Genomic DNA, 22526 nt, shown 5'->3' with positions numbered 1-22526 from the left:
TTGAAAACACTATTCAGAAAGTAAATATATATACATATATGTAAATTATATAAGCCTTCAAATAAAGAAAAAGATTAACTGAATAAGCAAATAACAAAATACGGAACAAGGGAATAATAGAATGTCATTAAATGAATTGGGAGACAAAGACATGATTTACAAAACTGAAAGCTGTTTTTTTTTTTTTCCCTAAATATCAGTAAGCCAGACATACATTTAAAAAAATGGTCTGGGAAAAAAAAAATGGTCTGGGAAATGGGAACAAACAAAGCACAGAATGAGATAGGTAAAATTACTTATGCTGTAAGTAACAATTTAACAGTGCATTAGAAAACCAAGTTGGACAAATAACATAAAAACGTAGAGTGACAAAATTAGTAAAAGATGGTAAAGCAACTTAAATAAATTAATGGCCACTAAATATATCTTATTACTAGTTGGGAGCTTTCTGTCTTAGAAAGCACCAGACAAGGAGAACTGTATAGATAATTCCTACCACATATTCAAGGAACCATGCTAATTTCTAGTTTATACAAGTTGAACCAAAACATAAGAAAAGAGAAAAAAATGCCAAACTATTGTTATGGCACATTTTATGAGGCCACATTTTATTTCTACTGGCCTTATATTCTCAAGAAGATTTTCGCCTTGAAAAACCAGTATGCAAGGACCTTTTTCCTAATTCCATTTCTATTTCAATTTTCTATTTGAATGTGAAAGGTCTTCCAAATTATATTCTGTGATAATGAAAATCAAAATTAATCCCTTATGGTTTCTTGCTATGAAATAAAAGCAATTTACAAACCAAACCTATAATATAGAAATTAAGGAGAACAAAACCATTGATTTTTATTACACTACAAAAAATTAATGTGGACTTTTTTCCCTTATTAATTTTTGATTTATTGTTATTGATGTATAATTAACACAGTGTTATTAATTTCAGGTGTGCAACATAATTGTTTTTTTAAAGGTTAAAGAAATAGCATGTTCCTATAATTACAGAAACCTTTTTTTTGGTATCAATTCTTCCTACTTATTCTACTCATTCTAGAAAACACATTTTTCTGGTCTAAAGGATATGTTAATGACATATAATTATATCATTAACAACACTTTAATTTGCTTAGCAAATGTTTAGCTATTTAATTGATATGGGTTGAAAGAACTGATTTTGAAGTCATCTCTGTGTATCTCGTAGTGGTTAATAGTTCAGGCTTTGCAGTTAAGAAACCTGGATTTTATTTCCACTAGTTTCCCCTTAGAAGCTATGTGTCCTCTAGCAAGTTATGTAAATGTTCTTAGCCTCCACATCTCTAAAATGGTAATAATATCTTCAAGAATTTTTGTAAGAATTAAATCAGATAACTAATACAAAGAGAATGTAAAATATTTCATTAATGACTTGTTATATTCTGTTAAATTGATAATAGTTTTCATACCATGAGTTAATAAAGTTTATTATAAAAAATATTTTTTACTTTTTCTTTTTTTTTCAATGTACCTACTGGAAATTTTTGAATTACTTACGTGACTGGTATTTTATTTCTATTGGATGGTGATAATATAGAGAATATGGCCTATTTACTCTTAACTAAGGCCCAGACTCTGTTAAGATACATGTTAACTGGTATATTTAGCTGTAGTAGGAATATAAATGATTTCTCTCAGGTAGAAAATATAACCTATAGTTTATGAATTTATTGCCCTGAAGGACGGCAAACAGTTTTGTAAATAAGCTAGGAATCTTATTACAACATTTTTAAAAACATGTGCATAAGTATTCAGAATCTTAAAATGATCTTTTAACCATCTTTGTCATCTTTGTGATGCTCTCATTAAAAATTAGTAAACCTCTAATGATTTAATAGATGTAGTTTGGAAGAGATCACTCCCATTAACAGTACACATGAAAGTCCTTTTAGACTTTCCAAAACTATATTTTGATAGAAAAAAAGTTCTCATTATGCTTAAAGTCTTTGAGTTAATTTGGCTTGTACAAAAAATCTTTCTTTTGTGAATTAGTTGCAGAGTTTTTTTTTTTTTAATCAAGCTATGACATAATTTAACATTGTTCTAAAAGTCACTTTACAATTCACAAACTTGCAAAAGATATACAACCAGGAGCTTATGGTGTGACCTTTATCCATTGCCTACAAGGATGTGAACACAGTATCGTAGAGATTTATGTTAATTAGACTACTTCCCTCATGCATCTTTGAGCAGTTAATCATTAGTGTTCTCAGCAAGCCTTAACGCTAAGCCTGTGTTTGCCTGGCAATGATGAAAAGACGTAGCAATCATTGAAATGCATGCATTTTCCCTAAAAGCTTCATTTTTGACCTCAAGGGATAGTATTTCCATTTCAAGTACAATGTATAAGAATCTTAAGATTTCAACATTCCTGACAGAGGCAAAGCAGTGTAAGTGCATGCTATTCCACAAAGATATTAATTTATAAGTCAGTTCATTTCTACCTATTTTAAGGTAGAAGAGAAATGGTACATAGAATATATACATACTCTAGAACTCAACTGCTGTTGGATAACTTCAGCTTCATTGGCTCCTGTGAGTAGGAATCAGTCATCTATGCCTTACGTAGCTCTCAGATTATTGCAGTGAAGTCATTCATTCAATGAAGTTTTAATGGGCATCTACTATATATATCAGCTATTCCACTTAGCACTGGGGCACAGCAGTGAACACTAACAAAATCTGGGGCTTTCCTGTTAGTAGGGGGGGGACCCTAATAGCTGAAGAAGAGTAAGCGAAGACAGTAGTGGATGAACTCAGTCAAATAACCAGGAAGAGGGAGCAAAAGACCACGTGAGATATTGAAAGAACTTTGGCTTAAGATGTAAGAGACATTGGAGTGTTTTAAGCAGAAAAAATGACATATTAGGAATTGCATTTTACGAGTCAAACAACTCAACTATTCTGTTTTAAGGGAAGGGTGGGCCTCCAGGAGACCTGCAGACAGGAGGCTATGGCAATAATTCAGGCAAGAGATTATGAAGATTTTGACCATGTATTCACTAGACATGGTGCAAAATAGTTGAGATTATAGTAAAATGTGAAGTAGAAAGCATAAGATTTGTTGATATGTGGTGTGAAATATAGAGACAGAACGACTCCGTTTTAGTTTTATTTCTTGCCTGAGCAGGTGGGAGAATAGAATTGCTCTTTAATGAGATAGGCAAGACTATAGACTATGGGAGTATAGGGCAGAATAACAGGGCTCAGTTTTGAGCACGGTAAGTTTGGGAGGACTATTAGACGTCATGGGAAGGTGTCTAGTAGTCTGGAGTTGAGAAGAGATTCCAGGGTTAGGGATATACATTAGGAAGTCTTAGGCACGTGGATGACATTTATGTTATTTTATTTTTTAGAGTTTATTTAAATTTAAGTTAATTAACATATGGCGTATTATTAGTTTCAAGAGTAGAATTTAGTGATTCATCAGCTGCATATAACACCCAGTGCTCATTACATCAAGTACCGTCCTTAATGCCCATCACTTAGTTATCCTCCCCATCCCCCAAGGCATGTGGATGAGATCACCAAGGGCTCATATAGATAGGAAAGAGATTGGGGCCAAGAAATGAGCCCCGGAGCATTCCTGCCTTGCTACTCAAGTCCTGAGTAAATTTACCTATCTGATGTATTTAATCCAGTATCTGCTACATCTGTTTTTCTAAAGAATACATTTTCTTTTCATGGACTATCTATTACAATTCCAGGGAACTTGAATTATGCAGAACATCCTTGGGGAAATGATGTAACTCATTGCCTCATTTTTCCACTTAATGTTGCTTATGTAAACAAAGCTATTAAATCCTTATTTTACTTCATTCCAATTAGTTTCCATAGTGAAATTGTAAAGGAGATAGGATAATTCATTTGATAAAAATGTGAGTGGCATTAAGTTCTTTTTATTTTTTATTTAAAGTGAAAATTATCAAATCTTGGTCAGAAACAAAGACATTTCAGGGTTTTTTTCTTTCCCACCAAATTTTTAAGCAAAATTTTAGAAAATGATTTTAATATGCTAAAAGACTCTCCCTTCTGTGCCACCAGAACTATAAATTCTCTGATCATCTCTCTTGATGATCTTCAAGAAGGACATGTTTTGCCTCAGTTGGAGATCTTCTCTTTTAGTATGTTTGAATGTGTCAAATAAACTTCAAAGATATATCGGGAAAAAACTGAAAAATAAAGATTCAGATTCTGGGACACCTGGGTGGCTCAGGGGTTGAGCATCGGCCTTCAGCTGAGGGCGTGGTCCTAAAGTCCCAGGATCGAGTCTTACATTAGGCTCTCCTTGAGGAGTCTGCTTCTCCCTCTGTCTGTGTCTCTGTCTCTCTCTCTGTGTCTCTCATGAATAAATAAAATTTTAAAAATCTTTTAAAAAGTTCATATTTTGATTCAATATGACATAGATATGCAAGGTAAATTTGTATTGTTTCAGCCCATGCCACCTTGCAAATATGAACACAAAGTTTATATATCAAACTCTTGAGTTTTTGTGGTTTTTTTAAAGAAATAATACTGTTATAGATCATTTGCATCCCAAAATTTCTAAAATAAAACCTACTTCTAGGAACAACTTAACTTTAGAAAAAATATCACTGTGCACAAATTAATCTCCATTTTTTTATAATATCCCACTAGAAAAGTGCCCAATTTATGTGAGATACTTCAATTCTATTTGCTACATTGTTCTCTATGTTTTATGTCAAAATTTTTTATCTTTAACCAACTGTAGGTCCCCAAAAGATATAATATTCATCCTTTAAAAGAATATATGCTACTTAACAGAAAGTTCTTATTAATAGGAAGAATGCTAACAAAATTCACAGTGCCTGTCTTAGAGAAGCTTGGTGGTCAAATTTAGTAAGCATTATTCTTCCTTACCTGCATCTTCTTAGCTTAACCTGAGACTAGAGCATCTCTTTAACTTTGAGCATTAATGGAAAGTACAACTTTTATCAGCTTTCCACTCAAAGATACAAGACCTAACTTTCACAAATCCCAAGTGTGATAACAGCATTCTCATCTATGTTGCAACAAAGCAATTTCAAGTTAGGCAACTTTAGTTTGAAAACCTTATAGTTTTAGAACTTTCTTATGACTTTGGGAAAGTACCTATTTCTGTAGAATCCAGAATGATACCAAAATCCATAGATGCTCTCCTAAGGAAATGCACAGAAGATGAATCTCCCTCACTCAGGAGAAATTTCAGGGAGCCCTATGATGTTTCAGTCCATCAGCTATCTAAACAATCAGAAGAGAAATGTGAGACCAAAATTTCCTAAATCAGTTTCTATAAATGAGGGAAGTTTACCTGGTATGTCATTCTCAGGACCAGAAAAACTTGACTGCAAATGCTAGACCTCATCTGTTCCCTCCTCTTATTTTATTATAAGGCTATTCATTTAAAACCAAGCTCATAATGGCATGATAATAAGAGGAAAAGCTGAGCATGACAACTATCATAGGAAATGAGAACTATATTGTGTTAGCCATATAAATTTATTTTTGGCTATTTATCAGCAAGTATGCATATGCCATTGCGATCTGAAGCTCATTGTGTTTTGGTTCCTCATGGTGAATAAATGTTGTGAACATTAAGTTCCTAATGAGGACTTCAGTTTCCTAGTTCATAAAATTAGAACCATGATGATGAGGATGATGAGGAGGAGGGGGGAGAGAAGGTGGAGGATACTGAAGTAAACATCGTGGCATCAGGAGGGAACTGAGTGAAGCCATTGCTATGAAAGTGATTGTACATTGTGGAGTTTGATTTGTAAAAGATGACTGAACAATGCCAAAGTCAAGGACTCCTAAATATGTCATGTCTCACACAGTTAAACATCTCCCTTCCTTCAGCAGCAGTAGGGTGGAAGGTACTAAGGAATGTTACAATAGACCATTTTATGTCCAATTTCCAGTGATCTATGTCAATGCTTCACAAATCCACCTCAACTATTTTCTTCTATTCGTTTATTAAGCAAAGTTTTTTTAAGTACCATGCTCCAGGCACTCACCTATAAAATAAAATGAGGCAAGAGCCTGGCTCTGAGGTTGATTATTACCTAGCTGGGGAAAGAGGCAGTACATCATCTATAAGTGTGCAATAAAAGCTATGCTAGAGGTATGCTCTGGGTGGTGTCCCCCCACCGCCCGTATGGATGAGGGGTATTCATATAAAATAGGTAGGTAGGAAAGGCTGAGGAGGGATGTTCGTAGACAGACTCCCAGGAAATGGCTTGAAGGCATTTGAGGAGTTTGAGAAGAGTGTGCTCCAGGCTTCTCACTTAGGTGAGCAAGATAGGGGCTCAGTGAGGCAAGGAATACAAGTGTTAACAGCAGGTAGAAGTGGGATCTTTCCTGTTGTCTTGAAATGAGGCAAAATCCCAAAGCTGAAAACACAAGGAGAGAAGATGCTAAAAGACATATTCCACAGGGTTTTCTAAAAAGTAGATGGGCCAGACCTGTTACTCTCACCCTCTACTCCACCCAAATTCGGTGCAAGTACATGATTAATACTCTGAAGGCATCTTTTTCTTTAATTAGGCATCATTACCCTTGGAGGGAAGCACTGCAGAGTACCCATTCTGATTCCTATGAGAAAGGAAAGATGGTGATCCCTGCAAAGCCAATTTAAAAATTCTCAGAATAATCATTATAGAGAATACAGATGGTGGTTGCCTACAAGAGGAGGAAGCTGGCAGGTGTGGATGTCTTCTTGCTGAGCTGCAGAAAATGCAGAGACCATGGTGGTGTCCCTCAGCAGAAGGTAGTATGGCAGTTCCTGGTGGAGGAGTGGTTTCATCTATATCTCCAACGTTTCAGAGGGTGTGCATTTGATCATAGAGAAGGGTCTAGAGATAAAAAGATGGGTAACTCACAGTGTCAAGGTGAGGAGAAAGGAAACTATGGGACCATCCACATGCTCACTATTTGGTGAGCTGTATGGAGTGTTCCACAAACACAGTGGACTCATAAGAAAGCTCAGCTCCAGCTATCTCGTGGGTAGTCCTACCAAGAAGGCTGTCCACATGGGACTTGGGTCTACCTGTGAGAGGCAGTAGGACAGACTGCTGAGGGAGGGAGACTGGACATTAGTCTTCACTAAAGGACTGTGCAGAATGAGATCCCTGGGCAGGACAAAGAGGGATGAACAAAATGAACTTCACAAGCAAGTCCCTGTTCGGCCATCTGCCACACAGGCAATGGCCTTGTCTGATTATGGCGATCTTTTCTACCTGATGTTTTGGTCCCTGTTCCCCCTCTTTGCTTCTCCTGCTTCTCCTTTAGGCACCAGCACTTTGGAGATAAAAGGCAGACAAAGAAGCAATGGAGGGTCATGGGAAGAAGATGTAGAGAGAGAAAAAAAGGAGACAATGTTTCTTTCCTTCCTGTGAACCCTGGAGCCGCAGGGGGAACTTTTGTTGAGGAGAGCAGAAGTTTTTAGATTAAAGTTTTAATTTAGAACAGATGAGGCCTTTTTACTTATTTATTTATGAAATGTAAGGCAATTACAAGAAAACTTCCAGTTTTTAATTTTTCATTAAAGTTTTACCTCTATGAAGCATAGTGTGCCTATATTAAATTATGTTTCTATGAAATATCACAAAGGGAATGCATCTGCATTACTACCACCTGGTCAAGACTTACTACATTTCCAGGACCTGGAAACTCCTCATTGTACTCCTTCCCTTCAAACCAAAGGACACCAACTCTTTGATTTCTTGCACAGACAAGTGTTTTCTTCTATCAAATGGAATAACTATCTGTAATATATATATATACACACACACCATATAATAAATATCTATCATATATACACTATATAATAGGTATACTATGTAATATGTATTGGATATAATGTATCTGTACTCTCTTTTTTTTCTCATTAGTATATTTGTGAGACTCATCCATGTAGTTGCAATTTTCTTTGCCATATGATAATCCATTGGGTAAATAGATCACACTATATCCATTTTACTACCTATTGGCATTAGGCTTGTTTATAGTTTGAGGATTATAACAATAATTTTGCTATGAATACTCCTGTACATATCTAATAGTGCGTGTGTATATACTGTGTATATGTCTTAGGTAAATATACTAGGAATGAAATGTTGTTTCATATGTTATATACACATTCAACCTTAGAATATACTGCCTAATAGTTTTCCAAGGTATTCATCTCAATCTACTTTCCTCAAGAAGTATAGAGGAGTCTAGTTGCTTCATATCTTTCCCAATGCTTCATCTTTTCTTTTTCATTTGAGCTCCTCTGGTAGGTGTACAATGGTATTCCACTGTGTTTCTGATGCATTTTCCTGACAACTCAGAAGATGAGCACATTTTTGTAAGTTTGGTCATTTGGATAGTCTCTTCTGTGAAACTCCCATTATTTTTTCTTGAGTTGCTTGTCTATTTCATATTTATTTGCATGAGTTCTGTGGCTGGCTTTTCACTCCCAAATTGTGTCTTTTGGTGAATGAAAGTTTAGAGTTTTAATACATAGAAAATTTTTATAAATTTTTTTCTATATGGATATTCCCTTTTTTGGGTCCTGTTTAAGATATCATCTATTTTCCTGAATTTATTTAGAAGTATTATTTTCCTCTCACATTTGAATCTACAAACCACACAAATTGATTTCTTTATGGATGGTAGAGGTAAGAATCATATATGCTTTTTATCCTAGCCTGAGCTTTTTCATGGGTGAGTGTGAATTGAAATTACAGAAATGACGTTGCTGGTATAAATGAAATGATTGAAAAGCTGTGGGATCTCCCAAAGATGCTCTCAAACTTAGGAGAGAAAGATCTAACACAGCACACTTGAACGTCATGTTTGAGAATAATAAAGCCATTTTGCTTGAACTATCACAAGGTTCAATTTGCTAAGTATATCAAATATTTTTTAAAGGAACAAAATAAGAGGAAACTATGATTTCAGATTAAAATATTTTTATTTTGAGAAGCCTGATATTAATTTAGGTTTACTCTTGAAGTTAAGCAAAGATACTTCCCAGTGGGAGCAGCTCGGAAGGGTGAGGTTCTGGAGGAGGCTGGAGGCCCTTAATTCATAATGCTGCAGTCAGCAAGAGTCTGTGATTTTCTGCAATCCATTTAAGTAACTTGGTGATGGACTGCCCTGTCATTTTCTTTGTGACTGGAGCCTGTGTTTGGTTATAAGATAGCAATTAGGATGGAACCCCTAATTACTAAGCTCAAGTACAAATCATCTATCTAGGAGAAGCCCCTGCTATTGCTGTGGTGATCACCACTTCGCTGCACAGCAGGGTCTTTGCAATTTGAAACAATCACTTTGTAAACTTTGTAAGAATAAGTCTACAACCTATGTCATTCATACCAAGCACTTGCAACATAAAATAATTTTTTTCCCATTTTGTCCAGTTTACTGGACACCGATCTCCTCTTTACATATTCATCTCTAGTCTGTTCCTCTCAGATAGCTGTCTACTGACTATTGACTCTCTGGTTCCCCTCATTACATAAGGCCATAAGCAGAGCCTCTCTCTCTCTCTCTCTCCTCTTCCCACCCCCCAGCCCTCTTTTCTTCTCTTTATTTTCAGTCAATTTTTGACTTGACTAGTCCCTAGATACCTTTTTTGTAGATGTAAGATGTAGAGATTTTTTTTTGTATTGTTTTGTTTTAAGATTTATTCATTCATTCATTCATGAGAGACACACAGAGTGGCAGAGACATAGGCAAAGGGAGAAGCAGGCTCCCTCTGGGGAGCCTGATGCAGGACTCAGTCCCAGGATCATGACCCGAGCTGAAGGCCGAAGCTCAACCACTGAGCCACCCAGGCACCCCAAGATGTAGAGTTTTTAAATTTTTATTTCTAAAACACCTAGTAATCTAGTAATCACTGTCAGTGCTATGTCCCACGTGTTTTACAAAGTTTTGACTTCTCTCAACAACTCAATGAAATGGATGTTAATTATTATTGTCATTTTACAGATGAGAAAACTGAGCCATAGTCATTAAGTAACTTTCTATGGTTATACATAGCCCTATCTCTATATTATCATTAACAATAATAATCAATGATAAATCAATCCAGAAGATATGAGAGATTTTACCAGCAGCTTATATATAATACCCTTTCAATTAGCTCTCTTAAAATCTAAGAAAGATTGATTCAGAAATTGTAAGCAAATCATTCAAGATTATGTTTATAGGTGATTTGGTTAAGATTTGAAGCCATTTTGACCGAATCCAAAACTCAAACTCTATTCACTATGTTAATATGCCCCCCCTTCCCACAGACCATTGACAAGCACATAAAGAGAGGTAAGAAAAGCTATTAATTAACTCAGATGCCTCCACCTTGTCTGAATCTAAGGACAGTGCATATTATTCCCATTTTACAGCTGAAGAACTGAGGAAGAGTGTGATTGAGTAATCTGCCCAAGATCACGTGGCCAGGCTGAGATTCAAAGCCAGGCTTTCTGCCTTCTAAGGTCACTATACTAACTGCCTTCTGGTGTCATAGTTTAGGCTTTCCCACAAGCAGTACTTGGCAAGGATTCTAGTGAAAACATAGGGGGTCCCCAAGTGAAGGTAAAATAGTGACAAGGTAAGCATGTGACCAAGTGAGACAGGAAGGAAGTCAACAAATTGCAAGTCACTACTGGACAACTGGAGTTTGGCCCCCTGGGGGATTTCTGGGGAGCAGCAGTGCAGAACAGTCACCCCCCTTATTACTTGAGGGCTGCTGCTGGGAGATGTGACCCCCAGCACTTCTGGCTAGCTGTGGGCAGCTCCAGCAGCCACAGATAGCCCTGGGCAAGGACATACAGATGCTGACTCTTGGCAGGTTGGCATGTGTTCTAGAATGATGAAGTCTGAGGGGATCTGGGCAAAACCTGGAATTGTGATAAAGTCACTGGTAGTTTTCCAAAATTCCATTGAATCTCAGAGAAATAATAATTTATCTGATCAAAGGACTGGATTCTCTCGGACTCCACTTAAAATGATTTAAGCATCATGCATATACTTCATTTACAATTCTTATGATGGAGCTTCTATAGGATAAAGTACACATTATTGAAAAAAGTCATTTGAGTACCAACTCTAACAAATTAATAATAACAACAAATCTTGAAGGATCTGCCCACCTGTTCTTGCATGTTTGGGTAAACTTTTCTTCCACACGATCCATAAATGCACTGTACACATCTCGCCGCCTTCTGTGTCTCTTAAGGAAGATAACACAAAGGAAGTTAGCAAAAGCAGACATGTACTGACTTTAATTGTTGTTTGTCTTTTTAAAATTGCTATTTAATAATCTTTACTTTAAAAACTTGTTCCATATGCCAAATGCACATCTTGCTGTTTTTGAACATACAGGGATACAAAGGAGCCTTACTTATCCAGGGTAGAATTTGAGCCATGGTAAAGGGTGTTTTCTCAAAATCTTTTGATGAGGGTATGACAAAGTCTTCTTGTCAGGTCTTCTTCCTGAATGCAGTTCACTCAATGGGCTGCTCCAAATGGGGTGAGAGTAAATTTTGGGGAAAATTCTTCACACTATTCAGGCTTCAATCCACCATACCAACTATCTTTGTAATAATAAAAGAAAATCCAAAATTCTGGATAATTCACTGTTTGCATTTTTAAGAAAAAACAGAGATCTTTCTGCTCTACTTTTAGAGATAATATCTTTCCCTATTTATGCTAACAACAAATTAAAAACTCCTGCATTAAAGCAATCATTAATAACAGTGTTGGAGGGACCCCTGGGTGGCTTAGTGGTTGAGCATCTGCCTTTGGCCCAGGGCATGATCTCAGGATGCTGGATGGAGTCCCACATCAGGCTCCTTGTGGGGAGCCTGCTTCTCCCTCTGCCTGTATCTCTGCCTCTCTCTCTCTCTCTCTGTGTCTCTCAAGAATAAATAAATAAAATCTTAAAAAAAAAAAGATTCATAAACCTTTAAAAAAAATGACAGTGTTGGAGACATTTCCCAACAGCTGAGGAAGAGAAAGTCAAGCTTACTGTGTATGAAGCGGATTTAATAGGCCACGGGGCTTTTAGTAAAATTAGCTTTGAATCCCAGGTGCATTCATGAGGCTTGTAGGTGATGAATCTTTCTGTATTGTTCTTCTGTTTATCATCTTTCGGTGAGTGGTGCCCATGTACTACAGATATGGAGACAAAGGAGAAACTTAGAAATTATATGGGTCTTTGTTCATGATATTTCTCAGAATATACTTGGGGATTAGGGCCCAAGATAGATACATTGATGACAATTTATAATGCAAATCCAAATAAAATTTTCCTTATCTTGCCCACCATTTCTACTGGAATTAATGTCAACCTTCAAACTTCAATTCAAATCCTACCTTTTATTTCCCTGGAAATTTCTTTTTAAACTTCTCAGTAGTATTTTGTGACTTGACTGGCATATTTTGCCTTCTACCTTAAATTTTACTTACACATTTCTTGAGATCGGAGACTGGATCTTATAAAGTATCCATGATATTTTTTTCCACAGTTACTTACACATAGTACACATAAGAAAAGTTGACATGTCCCATTTTAATTACACACATAGACAAGGTTTTTGCCAATATGACCCGTGCTAAAATGTGTATATTACTTACAAACAAATTAATTTAATTTTGTAATTATAAAATACTTGATTGTCATTTTTAAAAGAAGAAAGTAAAATTCAACCATTACCCTATTACTCAGGGACAATCACTATTAATATCTTATTTTTTTGTTTATAATTGATATAAAATTATAATATGTAAATATAGAATGCATGTATGCATGTATTATTATCCTTGTCAAAATAAGGAATGCTAGATAATTCAAAGTTAACCCTGGACAAACACTGTTCAAATAGCACCATGATAATAATTGTGTGTGTGTGTGTGTATTTCCACGTACCAGGTAACATGTGCTATATATACATTATTAACAAAGTGATGTACATATGTATAATGTATTTAATGCTCACAATAATTCTATGATATAGATTCAATTATTATCATTCCCACCTACAGATGGATAGACCAAGAGATAGTTTAGGTAATTTGGGACAGTTTGCTTCCTGGTCTATACTCTTAAGCATTTATTCTATTGATTTTCTATACAGAACACTTTGAGTTAAAAACTCAATCTCCAATAATATTTAAAAATTGTAGATAATGAAGCAAGTGGATTGTTCCCATTAATTAACTGGGCATTTAAAAAATTTACCATATTAGTAAAGATGATAAGTTAAAAAAATCATTTTAGTTGTTTGTTTTTACAAGTATCACTGTTTTTTAAAGATTATGTATGTATGTATGTATGTATGTATGTATTTATTTAGAGAGAAAGCACAAGTGAAGGGAGGGACAGAGAGAGAAGAAAAGAGAATCTCATGCAGACTCTGCACTGAGCACAGAGCCCAACATGGGGCTCTATTCCACAACCCTGAGATCATGACATGAGCTGAAATCAAGAGTGTGAGGCCCAACTGACTGAGCTAACCCTAAGTATTACTATTAAGATAATGCAGAAAGTTTATTTTTTGTTATATTCATAACTTTATAATGACTTACCTGTACTTAAGTGTTTGGACTTAAATTTTAATCCAAAAGGATCCCTTTCACAAGCTGTCACGAAGTTTGGTAAATTACGTTGGTACTAGATATGTAAAGAGAAGATTTTACTATTACTAATAAGTATTGTTTACTACTGACATTGTATTTGTGATGTGATTTTTACAAGTATTGTTTATTTCACTGGCAAAATGCAATTGTGATGATTTTGTTATAGCATTTACAACTTGCAAATTAAACTTTGAAAGAATAATCTAATTCAAGATACTGTATAACCAATTCATTTTATAGTGGAATAGAGTACTTCAAATATCCTAGTGTGAATAAATGACATAATATTTTTAACAGCATGAAACTAAAAGAATCCATTCAAAATTTGCATTTATTTTCAAATGAAATAGGGTTACATGTTATGTTTCTGGAGCTGAGTTTATTTCAAGGACATAAAAATATTTCACAAAGCTAAAATAACTTACTGAGACTGGCATAGAATTGACTGTTTTCAGTAAGCTATACCACAAAGTGCTTTTTTTAGATGGCTTAATTTTTTTTTAGATGGCTTAAATTTTTTTTAAAGATTTTATTTATTAATCGTGAGAGAGCCAGAGAGAGAGGCAGAGACACAGGCAGAGGGAGAAGCAGACTCCATGCAGGGAGCGTGATGCGGAACTCGATCCCGGAGTCCTGAGCCAAAGGCAGATGCTCAACCGCTGAGCCACCCAGGCATCCCTAGATGACTTAAATGAACTAATTTATATGAACTGAAATAGAATTTGTACACTTCCAGAAACTAATCTTAAAAAATCACAAATGTTTCTCCTTGAAAGCTGAATCAATGTGGCACAAAAGGATGAACTCAGGCAGAGGTTAGACAGTCCTCTTCTTTGTGAGTGATTCTAAATCCTGCTGAAGCAAACAGCAAAATATTAAAAGTCCCAAAGGAAACTCCAACACAAGATTTATCACTATTTAATCAAATAAAATGTAGAACCCCGTTCATTTAAAAAATTATACTGACATCTGGTGGTTGCACAATTTATATTGCACTGTCTCCAATACACTTTCTCATAAACACAAATTAATTCAGCTAAAATTAAAATATCCCCCATTCCTTGAACTTTACTCACTTAAGTTTTGTAATTGTAACTGTAACTAGAGAAATTCTTGAATAAACCAATGACATATGCTATTTAATTGACTCTCTCTTGTCTCCAAAAGGTAATATACTTCATTTACTGAAAATAGAAGGGTTTGGATGCCCTAAATGAGTAAAGAAGTTTATGGATCAAGGCTTCTTGAATTTTGTAGCTTTTATCCTAAGACCTCCTAAGAGTTAACACTCATTGAATACCTCAGTATCCCAGATCCTGTTGTAAGTACTTTGTAAATAATCATCTCCTTCATTAGTTAAAAGAACCATATTAAATATGAAGTAGTGTTATTTCATGTTATAAATAAGAGACTTAATAATTTGTCCAAAATTATTAGAAATAAGAGGACAAGGAGAGATAATCTAATCCCAGAGGCCACATTCCTAACTGCTTTCTTATATTTTCCAAGAAAAAATTTATTCTTTTTATAGCTTTTTTTTTGTATTATCAGTCCTATTGCTTTCCTCATTACTGAGCAAGAGTCCTATTTATGTATTAAATTATAGGCCTAAGTAGAGGATACATTCAGTTTCTAGAGGAATTATATTTTGACCTCATTTGCATTTCCTTAAATATATACTCCTCACCGCTATTTTAAATTATCAATCTAAGTCTTGCTCACATATTGTTTAAATTATTCATCATTAGAAAGACTCGTTAAAGTAATATAATGCCCCCTTTGTCAATAAAAATAATGAATTTTTATTTATTTATCTGTTCATTCTATGAATTGATTTTATTACTTTTTAGATTGTAAACTGGCAATTGAAGTCTGTTTCCCAATCACATGTAAGTTCCAACTGTTCTAAAAACTAAGAAAGTCCATCCCAGAGTCATTCATTCCACCTGACAGAGAAAACTGTATCATCAACATCAGCTGAAACATCAACCAAGATCTTACCTTTCTCCTCTGTCATTTGTTGCTAAATCTGAACTATAGTGTTCCATCGGAAATAAAGATGTAGATTTATACATATTATATGCACATACCTTTTTTGCCCATGTAATAGTCACACTTAAGAAATGAATAAAAATAATATATTTTTTTCCTTATCTGTTTTATGTTATTTTGAGTCAAACACACTTCTGTACCTGTCGAAAATCATGTGGTTTTGGATTGAGGTATACACCATTTGGATATTTTCCACTCTTCACAAACATTAACTTTGCTTTATGTGAATCCAGATGTGGGAATGTAGTTATAAAAGGAGGGGATTTGACCTTCTTGGAATGATTCCTTATGTTGGGCAGGTGAAGCATTGTTTCTGGAAAATTACTTTTTTTCCCCCTCCCTTGTTCTTCCTTACTAGTCCTTGATGATTTTTCTGGAAATCTCAAAGATTTATACAGTTTATAACTGAAATCAGGAGGCTTTATTTCCCATGCGTTGACTTCCATTTTACATTGTGGTGGCTGTAGGACTTCTTTTTTTCCATTTGGAATTGAAGTCTTGTATGGGATGCTGCATGCTTTTGTGACATATCTGCTTCTGTTGCCTTTCTGGGAATCCAGATACATTGGGCTGAGAGTGTTTTCACATGTAGCAATCTGCAACAGACATGCCAGTTGGTGTGATTTGCCACTATAGCAATGATAGATTGGATATTTTTTCTTCAGGCCAATGTAATCCCTGAAAGATTTATGAATCAGGAAAACAAAGCTCAGAAATGATGGGTGCATGTGTGTGGAATGGGAGGGAAGCATCATGGCTGCTACAAGCATCTATTCAGCACCCTGGTCCCAGCAGTCACTATGCTAGGGGACTAGGAATTCAAAGATAATTAACGTGAAACCAATGTCCTTAAGTAATGAGGGGCTACTTGGGAGAAAGACATGAAAGAAAAAAAAAAAACAAAAACAAACAAACAAAAAACCCTGTATAATGTGATAGATATTACAATAGTGCTGTGAGAAGCAGGGAGAGTGATGGGCTAACTCTATCAGGAAAACAGAAGTGATGTCACAAGAAAAGTCATTTGGACCAATCTTGAAGGATAAGTAAAAATGTTCCAGGCTGCTAAGGAAGTAAACAACATTTCACCAAGGCACAAAAGGTGTGTAGAATTTATTAAAAGCTATTTCTAGGATACCTATGGTCACCTAAACCACCACAAGTGAATCATAGCTTTTGCCACTGGAATCTGTGGATAAGAATCGTGGATTTGCTTTTTGCTGACCAGTGGCAAGGAAATCGTTGGCATATTTCTAGGATTTAATGTATTTGTCAAAATGTTACTAGAAAATGCTTTTATTATACAATATCTTGTATAATAAAATAATGAATTGCTTTTCAAATTCTAATATAAATTTTTTTTAAATGACTGGCTCATTGAGAGAAAAGGAAGTACAATGTGGTTGGCATGTAGCCTATGTATGTGAGGAGACAGTGGAAATACTATGATATATAAAGCCAGAAAAATTTTTTGGGCTATATTAGCAAAAGTCATTCGTGGCACATCAAGAAGTTTTAATGCATTGGTGCTAATACAAAATTATTTAACCAAGATAAGAAATATAAAAGGAAGAATAGGGACACCTGGGTGGCTCAGTGGTTGAGTGCCTGCCTTTGGCTCAGGGCGTGATCCTGGAGTCCGAGGATCGAGTCTCACATCGGGCTTCCTGCCTGGAGCCTGCTTCTCCCTCTGCCTATCTCTCTGCCTCTTTCTCTCTCTGTGTGCCTCATGAGTAAATAAATAAAACTATGAAAAAATAAAAGGAAGAATAGTTTATGGAAAAAGATCATAATGATAAATAGATTTAAACAAAATATAGATACATTACATAATTGTAATTATAGACCTGTGGTTAAGTCAGCTTATCTGCAATAATGTTATATTACAAACTCTCCCAAACTCAGTGATTTAAAATAAAAAATCTTTTATTTTTGCCATAGGATATGGGAAGAGAGAATTGGGATTGACTACCAACAGGTACAAGATTTTAGCAGGGGGAAGATAGACATGTTCTGGAATTAGATAGTCGTAATGGTTTCATAAGATTGTGAACATACTAAAAACCACTAAGTTGTACATGTCAGTATGGTAACTAGTGAAATTATGTAAATTTTGTCTCAATTAGAGAAAAAAAACCAAATTAACCATTAAATCAGGTTGGATAAATTTCAATATACACAAAAGACAATTTTTTTCTGAAAAATAAATAGAACAAGACCATAGCTATTACCTAATTGAGTCTACTTAACTTATGCAAAAAAACAAAACAAAACAAAAAAAAAACTAAAAAAACTAAAACACACATACACAAAAACCCAAAAAACAAAAAAGTCAAGGGAATGGGAAATATGCAAGTAAAGGACACAATCAACAGTGAAGGCAACCTACAAAATGGGAGAAAACATTTGCAAACCATTTCTCTGATAAGGGATTAATATCCAAAATATTTAAGGAACTCCTACACTTCAATAGCAACAACAACAACAAAAAGAACTTGATTAAAAAACTGAATATACTTAAAGAATATAAGCCAATGGAAAACAGGTATATGAAAAGATGCTCATTATCACTATGATGAGGGAAATGCAGTGGAATAGCACTTCACATATATTGTCTATAATAACAATTTAAAAAATACATTGGATCTCATGTTAAGTATTCTTACTACAATAAAAAAATAACTGAATAGAGACCAAAAAGAGAATGACATTCATCATCTGACTATGAAAATTTGAAATTCCCCAAGTGTTCAAAAATGTTATCTCTTCTTGATAAATAGTACAGTAAAAATAAAGCAAATCTGATGAATAGAAAGCCACTTACAATCTCCATAAAATTACTGGTAAAATGAATTAAATTTAATCATTAAAATACCACATTAATCAACAAATTATGTGGAAATAAAAATGTGGAATTACTATTCTCTGAGCAATGCCTAAAATTCAAAGGATAGTAAGTTAAACTAAAAAAAATACTTTGAGGGAAGCCCGGGTGGCTCAGCGGTTTAGCGCCAACTTCGGCCCAGGGTGTGATCCTGGACACCTGGAATCGAGTCCCACGTCTGACTCCCTGCATGGAGCCTGCTTCTCCCTCTGCCTGTGTCTCTGCCTCTCTCTGTGTGTCTCTCATGAATAAATAAATAAAATCTTTAAAAAAATACTTTGATACCATGTTTTTGTATTACAGCAGGAATATTGGCATAGAATTTTAAAGTGTTCATAAGTAAAATACATTTAAGAAGGTGTAGAGGGTAGCTTGCAGGTTGGCAGCCCCCTTTGGATAATCTCTTAGGGGCACCTAGGTGGTGCAGTCAGTTAGAGGGACTCTTGATTTTGGCTCAGGTCATGATCTCAGCGTCCTGAGATGGAACACCATGTTGGTGGGCTCTGTGCTCAGCGAGAAATCTTCTTGGATTTCTCTCTCCCTCTCCTTCTCCGTCTTCCATTTATCTGGAGGCATTCAGGTGTTCTTTCTCTCAAATAAATCTAAAAATATATATTTTTATTTTTTTTTAATCTTTTGGAAACAAGAGTACCCTGGCCCACATTTGATATTTTTATTTCCCTTATCATATCCCTCAATACTTAGAGATCAATATGTATGGCATCTCATAAGCTGGGGCTATTTAATATAAAACCACACGATTAATTCTCCTTATTCTGATTTTGTTTTTACCAAATCACAATTAGGTGATATTTGACTTCGCGTGAACAGTAATCTACTGGAAGATAATGAACTAGAACAAAAATTTGAGTTCGTTTGGTTTATTTTTCATGTCATTTAATAACTTTGCATGTTTGGTATTCATGCTGGATTCTTCTGGACTCACTAGGAATTGATGAAAATCAAGTCCTTGACAGATAGTGGATAGTTAATTTGTTCTAGTACATGTTTTTTTTTTTTGTTTGTTTTGTTTTTTGTTTCTTGTTTTTTGTTATATATATATATATATATATATATATATATATATATAAACAGTCTTGTCTCACCCATGATCCTACACATTTCTGTAAAAATATATATTTAAACTTCTAGGAGCACTGAAGCCTCAGTCTTGGCTAAAATTGTGCACATACCTACTTCCTGCAGGGCTCAGAAATCTGGCTATGTGGTCAGGGGTTTTGTAATTTGTTGCAATGAAAGGACACTGAGGTTGAGGATGTCAGTGAATGAGATAGTGAAGTACCTCACCAGGACATACAGCTGGAAAGAAATTGACACCAGGAGGGCCATAAACCGGAAGAATAAAACCAGGCCAAGACCTTGGAAGTCTAATTGACATAAAAACAAGTATCAAGGCAGTAAGAGAGTTAGCCATAAAGTAAGAGGCTGTGGTGGGACAATGTAACACTGGCCTAGATCTCTATTTGACTAGATAGACATGCTCACCAGTACCTTGCTGACACTGAGACGTGCCTGTCTCTGTTTATGTCTTGGGGATTCCTGACTAACAAAAAATGAAACAAAGTCATATTTTATTTTATTTTTTTTAAATTTTTAATTTTTTTACTAAATTAATATTTTAAATGGTAATAAATTCTCTCCAATTTTTGTGATACTTTATTTTGTCCTTATATTATGAATTTAGTCTTACATGCTATTCATTTGAATAATATGTCTGTAACATTAGGCTTTTATAGTATATGAATCATGTATTAGCATATTTCATCGGAGTCCATAGCCACCTCAGATGAAAGAAATCACCTGGTGACCTAGTTGAATGATTGAAGTCTGTGATGGTGATATCTCATCATACTTACTTTAAATGGTAAAAGCTGCAACATAGAGAAATACAAAGTTATGAGATGTGTGGTTTAGAAATTAGGAAAAAAATAAACCAGCAATATTCTCATTCAGTTCAAGGTTTTGTGGTAAATGTTGATATTATGGAAGTTATATTTTGGCCAAGTTGTCTCATTGAAAATGAAAGAATAGGTTATTCTGCATTTAGTAAGCACAGTTACTTTCCACCTATGAAATTATTATATCTGAAGGACCCTTTTAAATGCCATCTCCAGTAGAAGTGTTCCCAGCTTCCCCTTCAGGATTCCTCCTTCCTTCTGAATAGAACAATGGAGCCTGAAGATACGTTTTGCCTTGCACCTATTAAAGTGAATTATTTACAAACTCTGCCTCCGAATTAGATTATAAAATTGTTGAGACAAGGATTTCTAGCTTTACAAATCCTATGTAGCATATTTTAAATTGAGCAATGTGAAATACTATTTTTCAACCATTTTCCAATCTTACAAAAATGCAAATTTTATGTGATTCAGTAAGAGGAATGATAAGTATTCTATGTTTGTCAAAAACTGAAAATTACAGATTCTGTTTTCGAAAACTGTATCTAAAACCCCAAATATCTAATCATATTTATTCCTAAATAATGGAGAGCTTCTATATACAAGTGGCAATATAAAATACAAGCTTTCATTTAATTTATTCTTCAAATATTTTTAATTGGAGAGTCACAAAATATTTTTATCTGTTTTTAATGATATGCTAGTTAAAAGAAATAAACTTCTTTGATTAGCAAATGTATGCAAATTTAAGCTTTTTTGCCTACATATCTAATTTTGTAATATTAGTATTTGGGGTAATAGATATTTAAAGAAATATAGGTTATATACCCAATACCTAAATGCTGTCAATATAAGAAAAAGCAGCGTAAAGCAGTGTGCTATTAAGAGCACAGTGAACCACAAGTTCGTGCATATTTGTAAGGGTTTTTTTTGTTTTTTGCATATTTGTAAGTTTATAAAGAAATTCAGCACTTTATTCCAGCTTGGCTTTCTCCTTTTTTCTAAAAATAAAAAGATTTTATTTATTTATTCATGAGCGACACAGAGAGAGGCAGAGACACAGGCTGATGTGTGACTCAATCCCAGGACCCCGGGATCACGACCCAAGCCTAAGGTAGATGCTCAACCACTGAGCCACCCAAGTGCTCAACTTTCTCCTTCTTAATACATTTTTCATAATCTCCCTTTTACAATATTATACATAAAGATATTACTCTTTCATAAATAAATTCATCTATCTCATATAAAAATACAGATTCTAAAAAGCTAGTCAAATTGACAAAGTAGAACAATTCAAAATAAAACAAAAGCAGGAGAATTCGTTAGAAAATCAATAATTTCACTCACCATTTGAAACTGAGCTTTTTGTAAAATTTCTAGGGCAGTATATCTCAGCAAATCTTTTCTGCAAAGCCTAGCAAGTCTAAACAAACAGTTTTATAAGGGAAACATTTAGCCTTTGCTTTACAAAAGAACCCTACTATATTTAAGTTTGACCCATCTGGGTTGCTAAGAAACGGAATTAATTTCCTGAAAGACTCAAGTCAGAGTAGGAGAAAAAGTGAAAGCACCTCTATCATTGAGTGAAAGGACCTCTAATTGTTACCTAAAACCTAGCAACAAGGCAGTAACTCCCTTGCTCTTTTTTGAAAGGTCAGAAAATCCGCATACTTGGGAGCTCAAATAGTTAGATACTGAGAGGAGGGAGAGAGAGAAATTAACCGCACTCCAGTACAGTTTACTAAATAATAAGTCTTGACAATTCAGCTTTTGTTATTTTTTAGTCATCTGTTTCATAAGTCGACATGAGTTTGACCCTTGATACAAACATGCTTGAGAAGCTGGTTTTTTTTTAATTTTATTTATTTATTCATGAAAGACACACAGAGAGGCAGAGACACAGGCAGAGGGAGGAGCAGGCTCGCTGCAGGGAGCCTGATGTGGGACTGGATCCCAGAACCCCGGGATCATGACCTGAGCCAAAGGTAGATGCTCAACTGCTGAGCCACCCAGGC

The 22526-nt window shown here is 34.9% G+C and overlaps 1 protein-coding gene across 2 annotated transcripts; it reads right to left on the bottom strand.

The window, feature by feature from the left end:
- Positions 1–9066: 9066 nt before the first annotated feature.
- Positions 9067–22002, bottom strand: LOC102157031 (uncharacterized LOC102725191 homolog). 2 transcript variants are annotated; one of them, XM_038556379.1, is made up of 6 exons: positions 21859–22002; positions 15849–16304; positions 13606–13690; positions 12047–12189; positions 11169–11248; positions 9067–9199 (listed from the first exon to the last, which is right to left on the bottom strand). In XM_038556379.1, the coding sequence occupies exons 1-6, from the start codon at positions 21859–21861 to the stop codon at positions 9178–9180; spliced, it is 789 nt and encodes a 262-aa protein (XP_038412307.1). In that variant the 5' UTR covers positions 21862–22002; the 3' UTR covers positions 9067–9177. The 2 variants fall into 2 exon arrangements, with proteins under 2 accessions (XP_038412307.1, XP_038412308.1); XM_038556380.1 differs by lacking the exon at positions 15849–16304.
- Positions 22003–22526: the final 524 nt, after the last annotated feature.

The sequence above is a fragment of the Canis lupus genome, chromosome 14 (genome assembly GCF_011100685.1).
Source record: "Canis lupus familiaris isolate Mischka breed German Shepherd chromosome 14, alternate assembly UU_Cfam_GSD_1.0, whole genome shotgun sequence".
Taxonomy (NCBI): domain Eukaryota; kingdom Metazoa; phylum Chordata; class Mammalia; order Carnivora; family Canidae; genus Canis; species Canis lupus.
The sequence above is the reverse complement of the archived record's forward strand: the minus strand, read 5'-3'. Positions and strand labels throughout refer to the sequence as shown.

Coding starts and splice junctions, on each gene's coding strand:
- LOC102157031 (XM_038556379.1), bottom strand. Junction 12,190..13,605: donor GTCCAAACACTTAAGTACAG/GTAAGTCATTAT, acceptor CCATATCTGTAG/TACATGGGCACCACTCACCG. Junction 11,249..12,046: donor TTAAATCCGCTTCATACACA/GTAAGCTTGACT, acceptor ATCTTCCTTAAG/AGACACAGAAGGCGGCGAGA.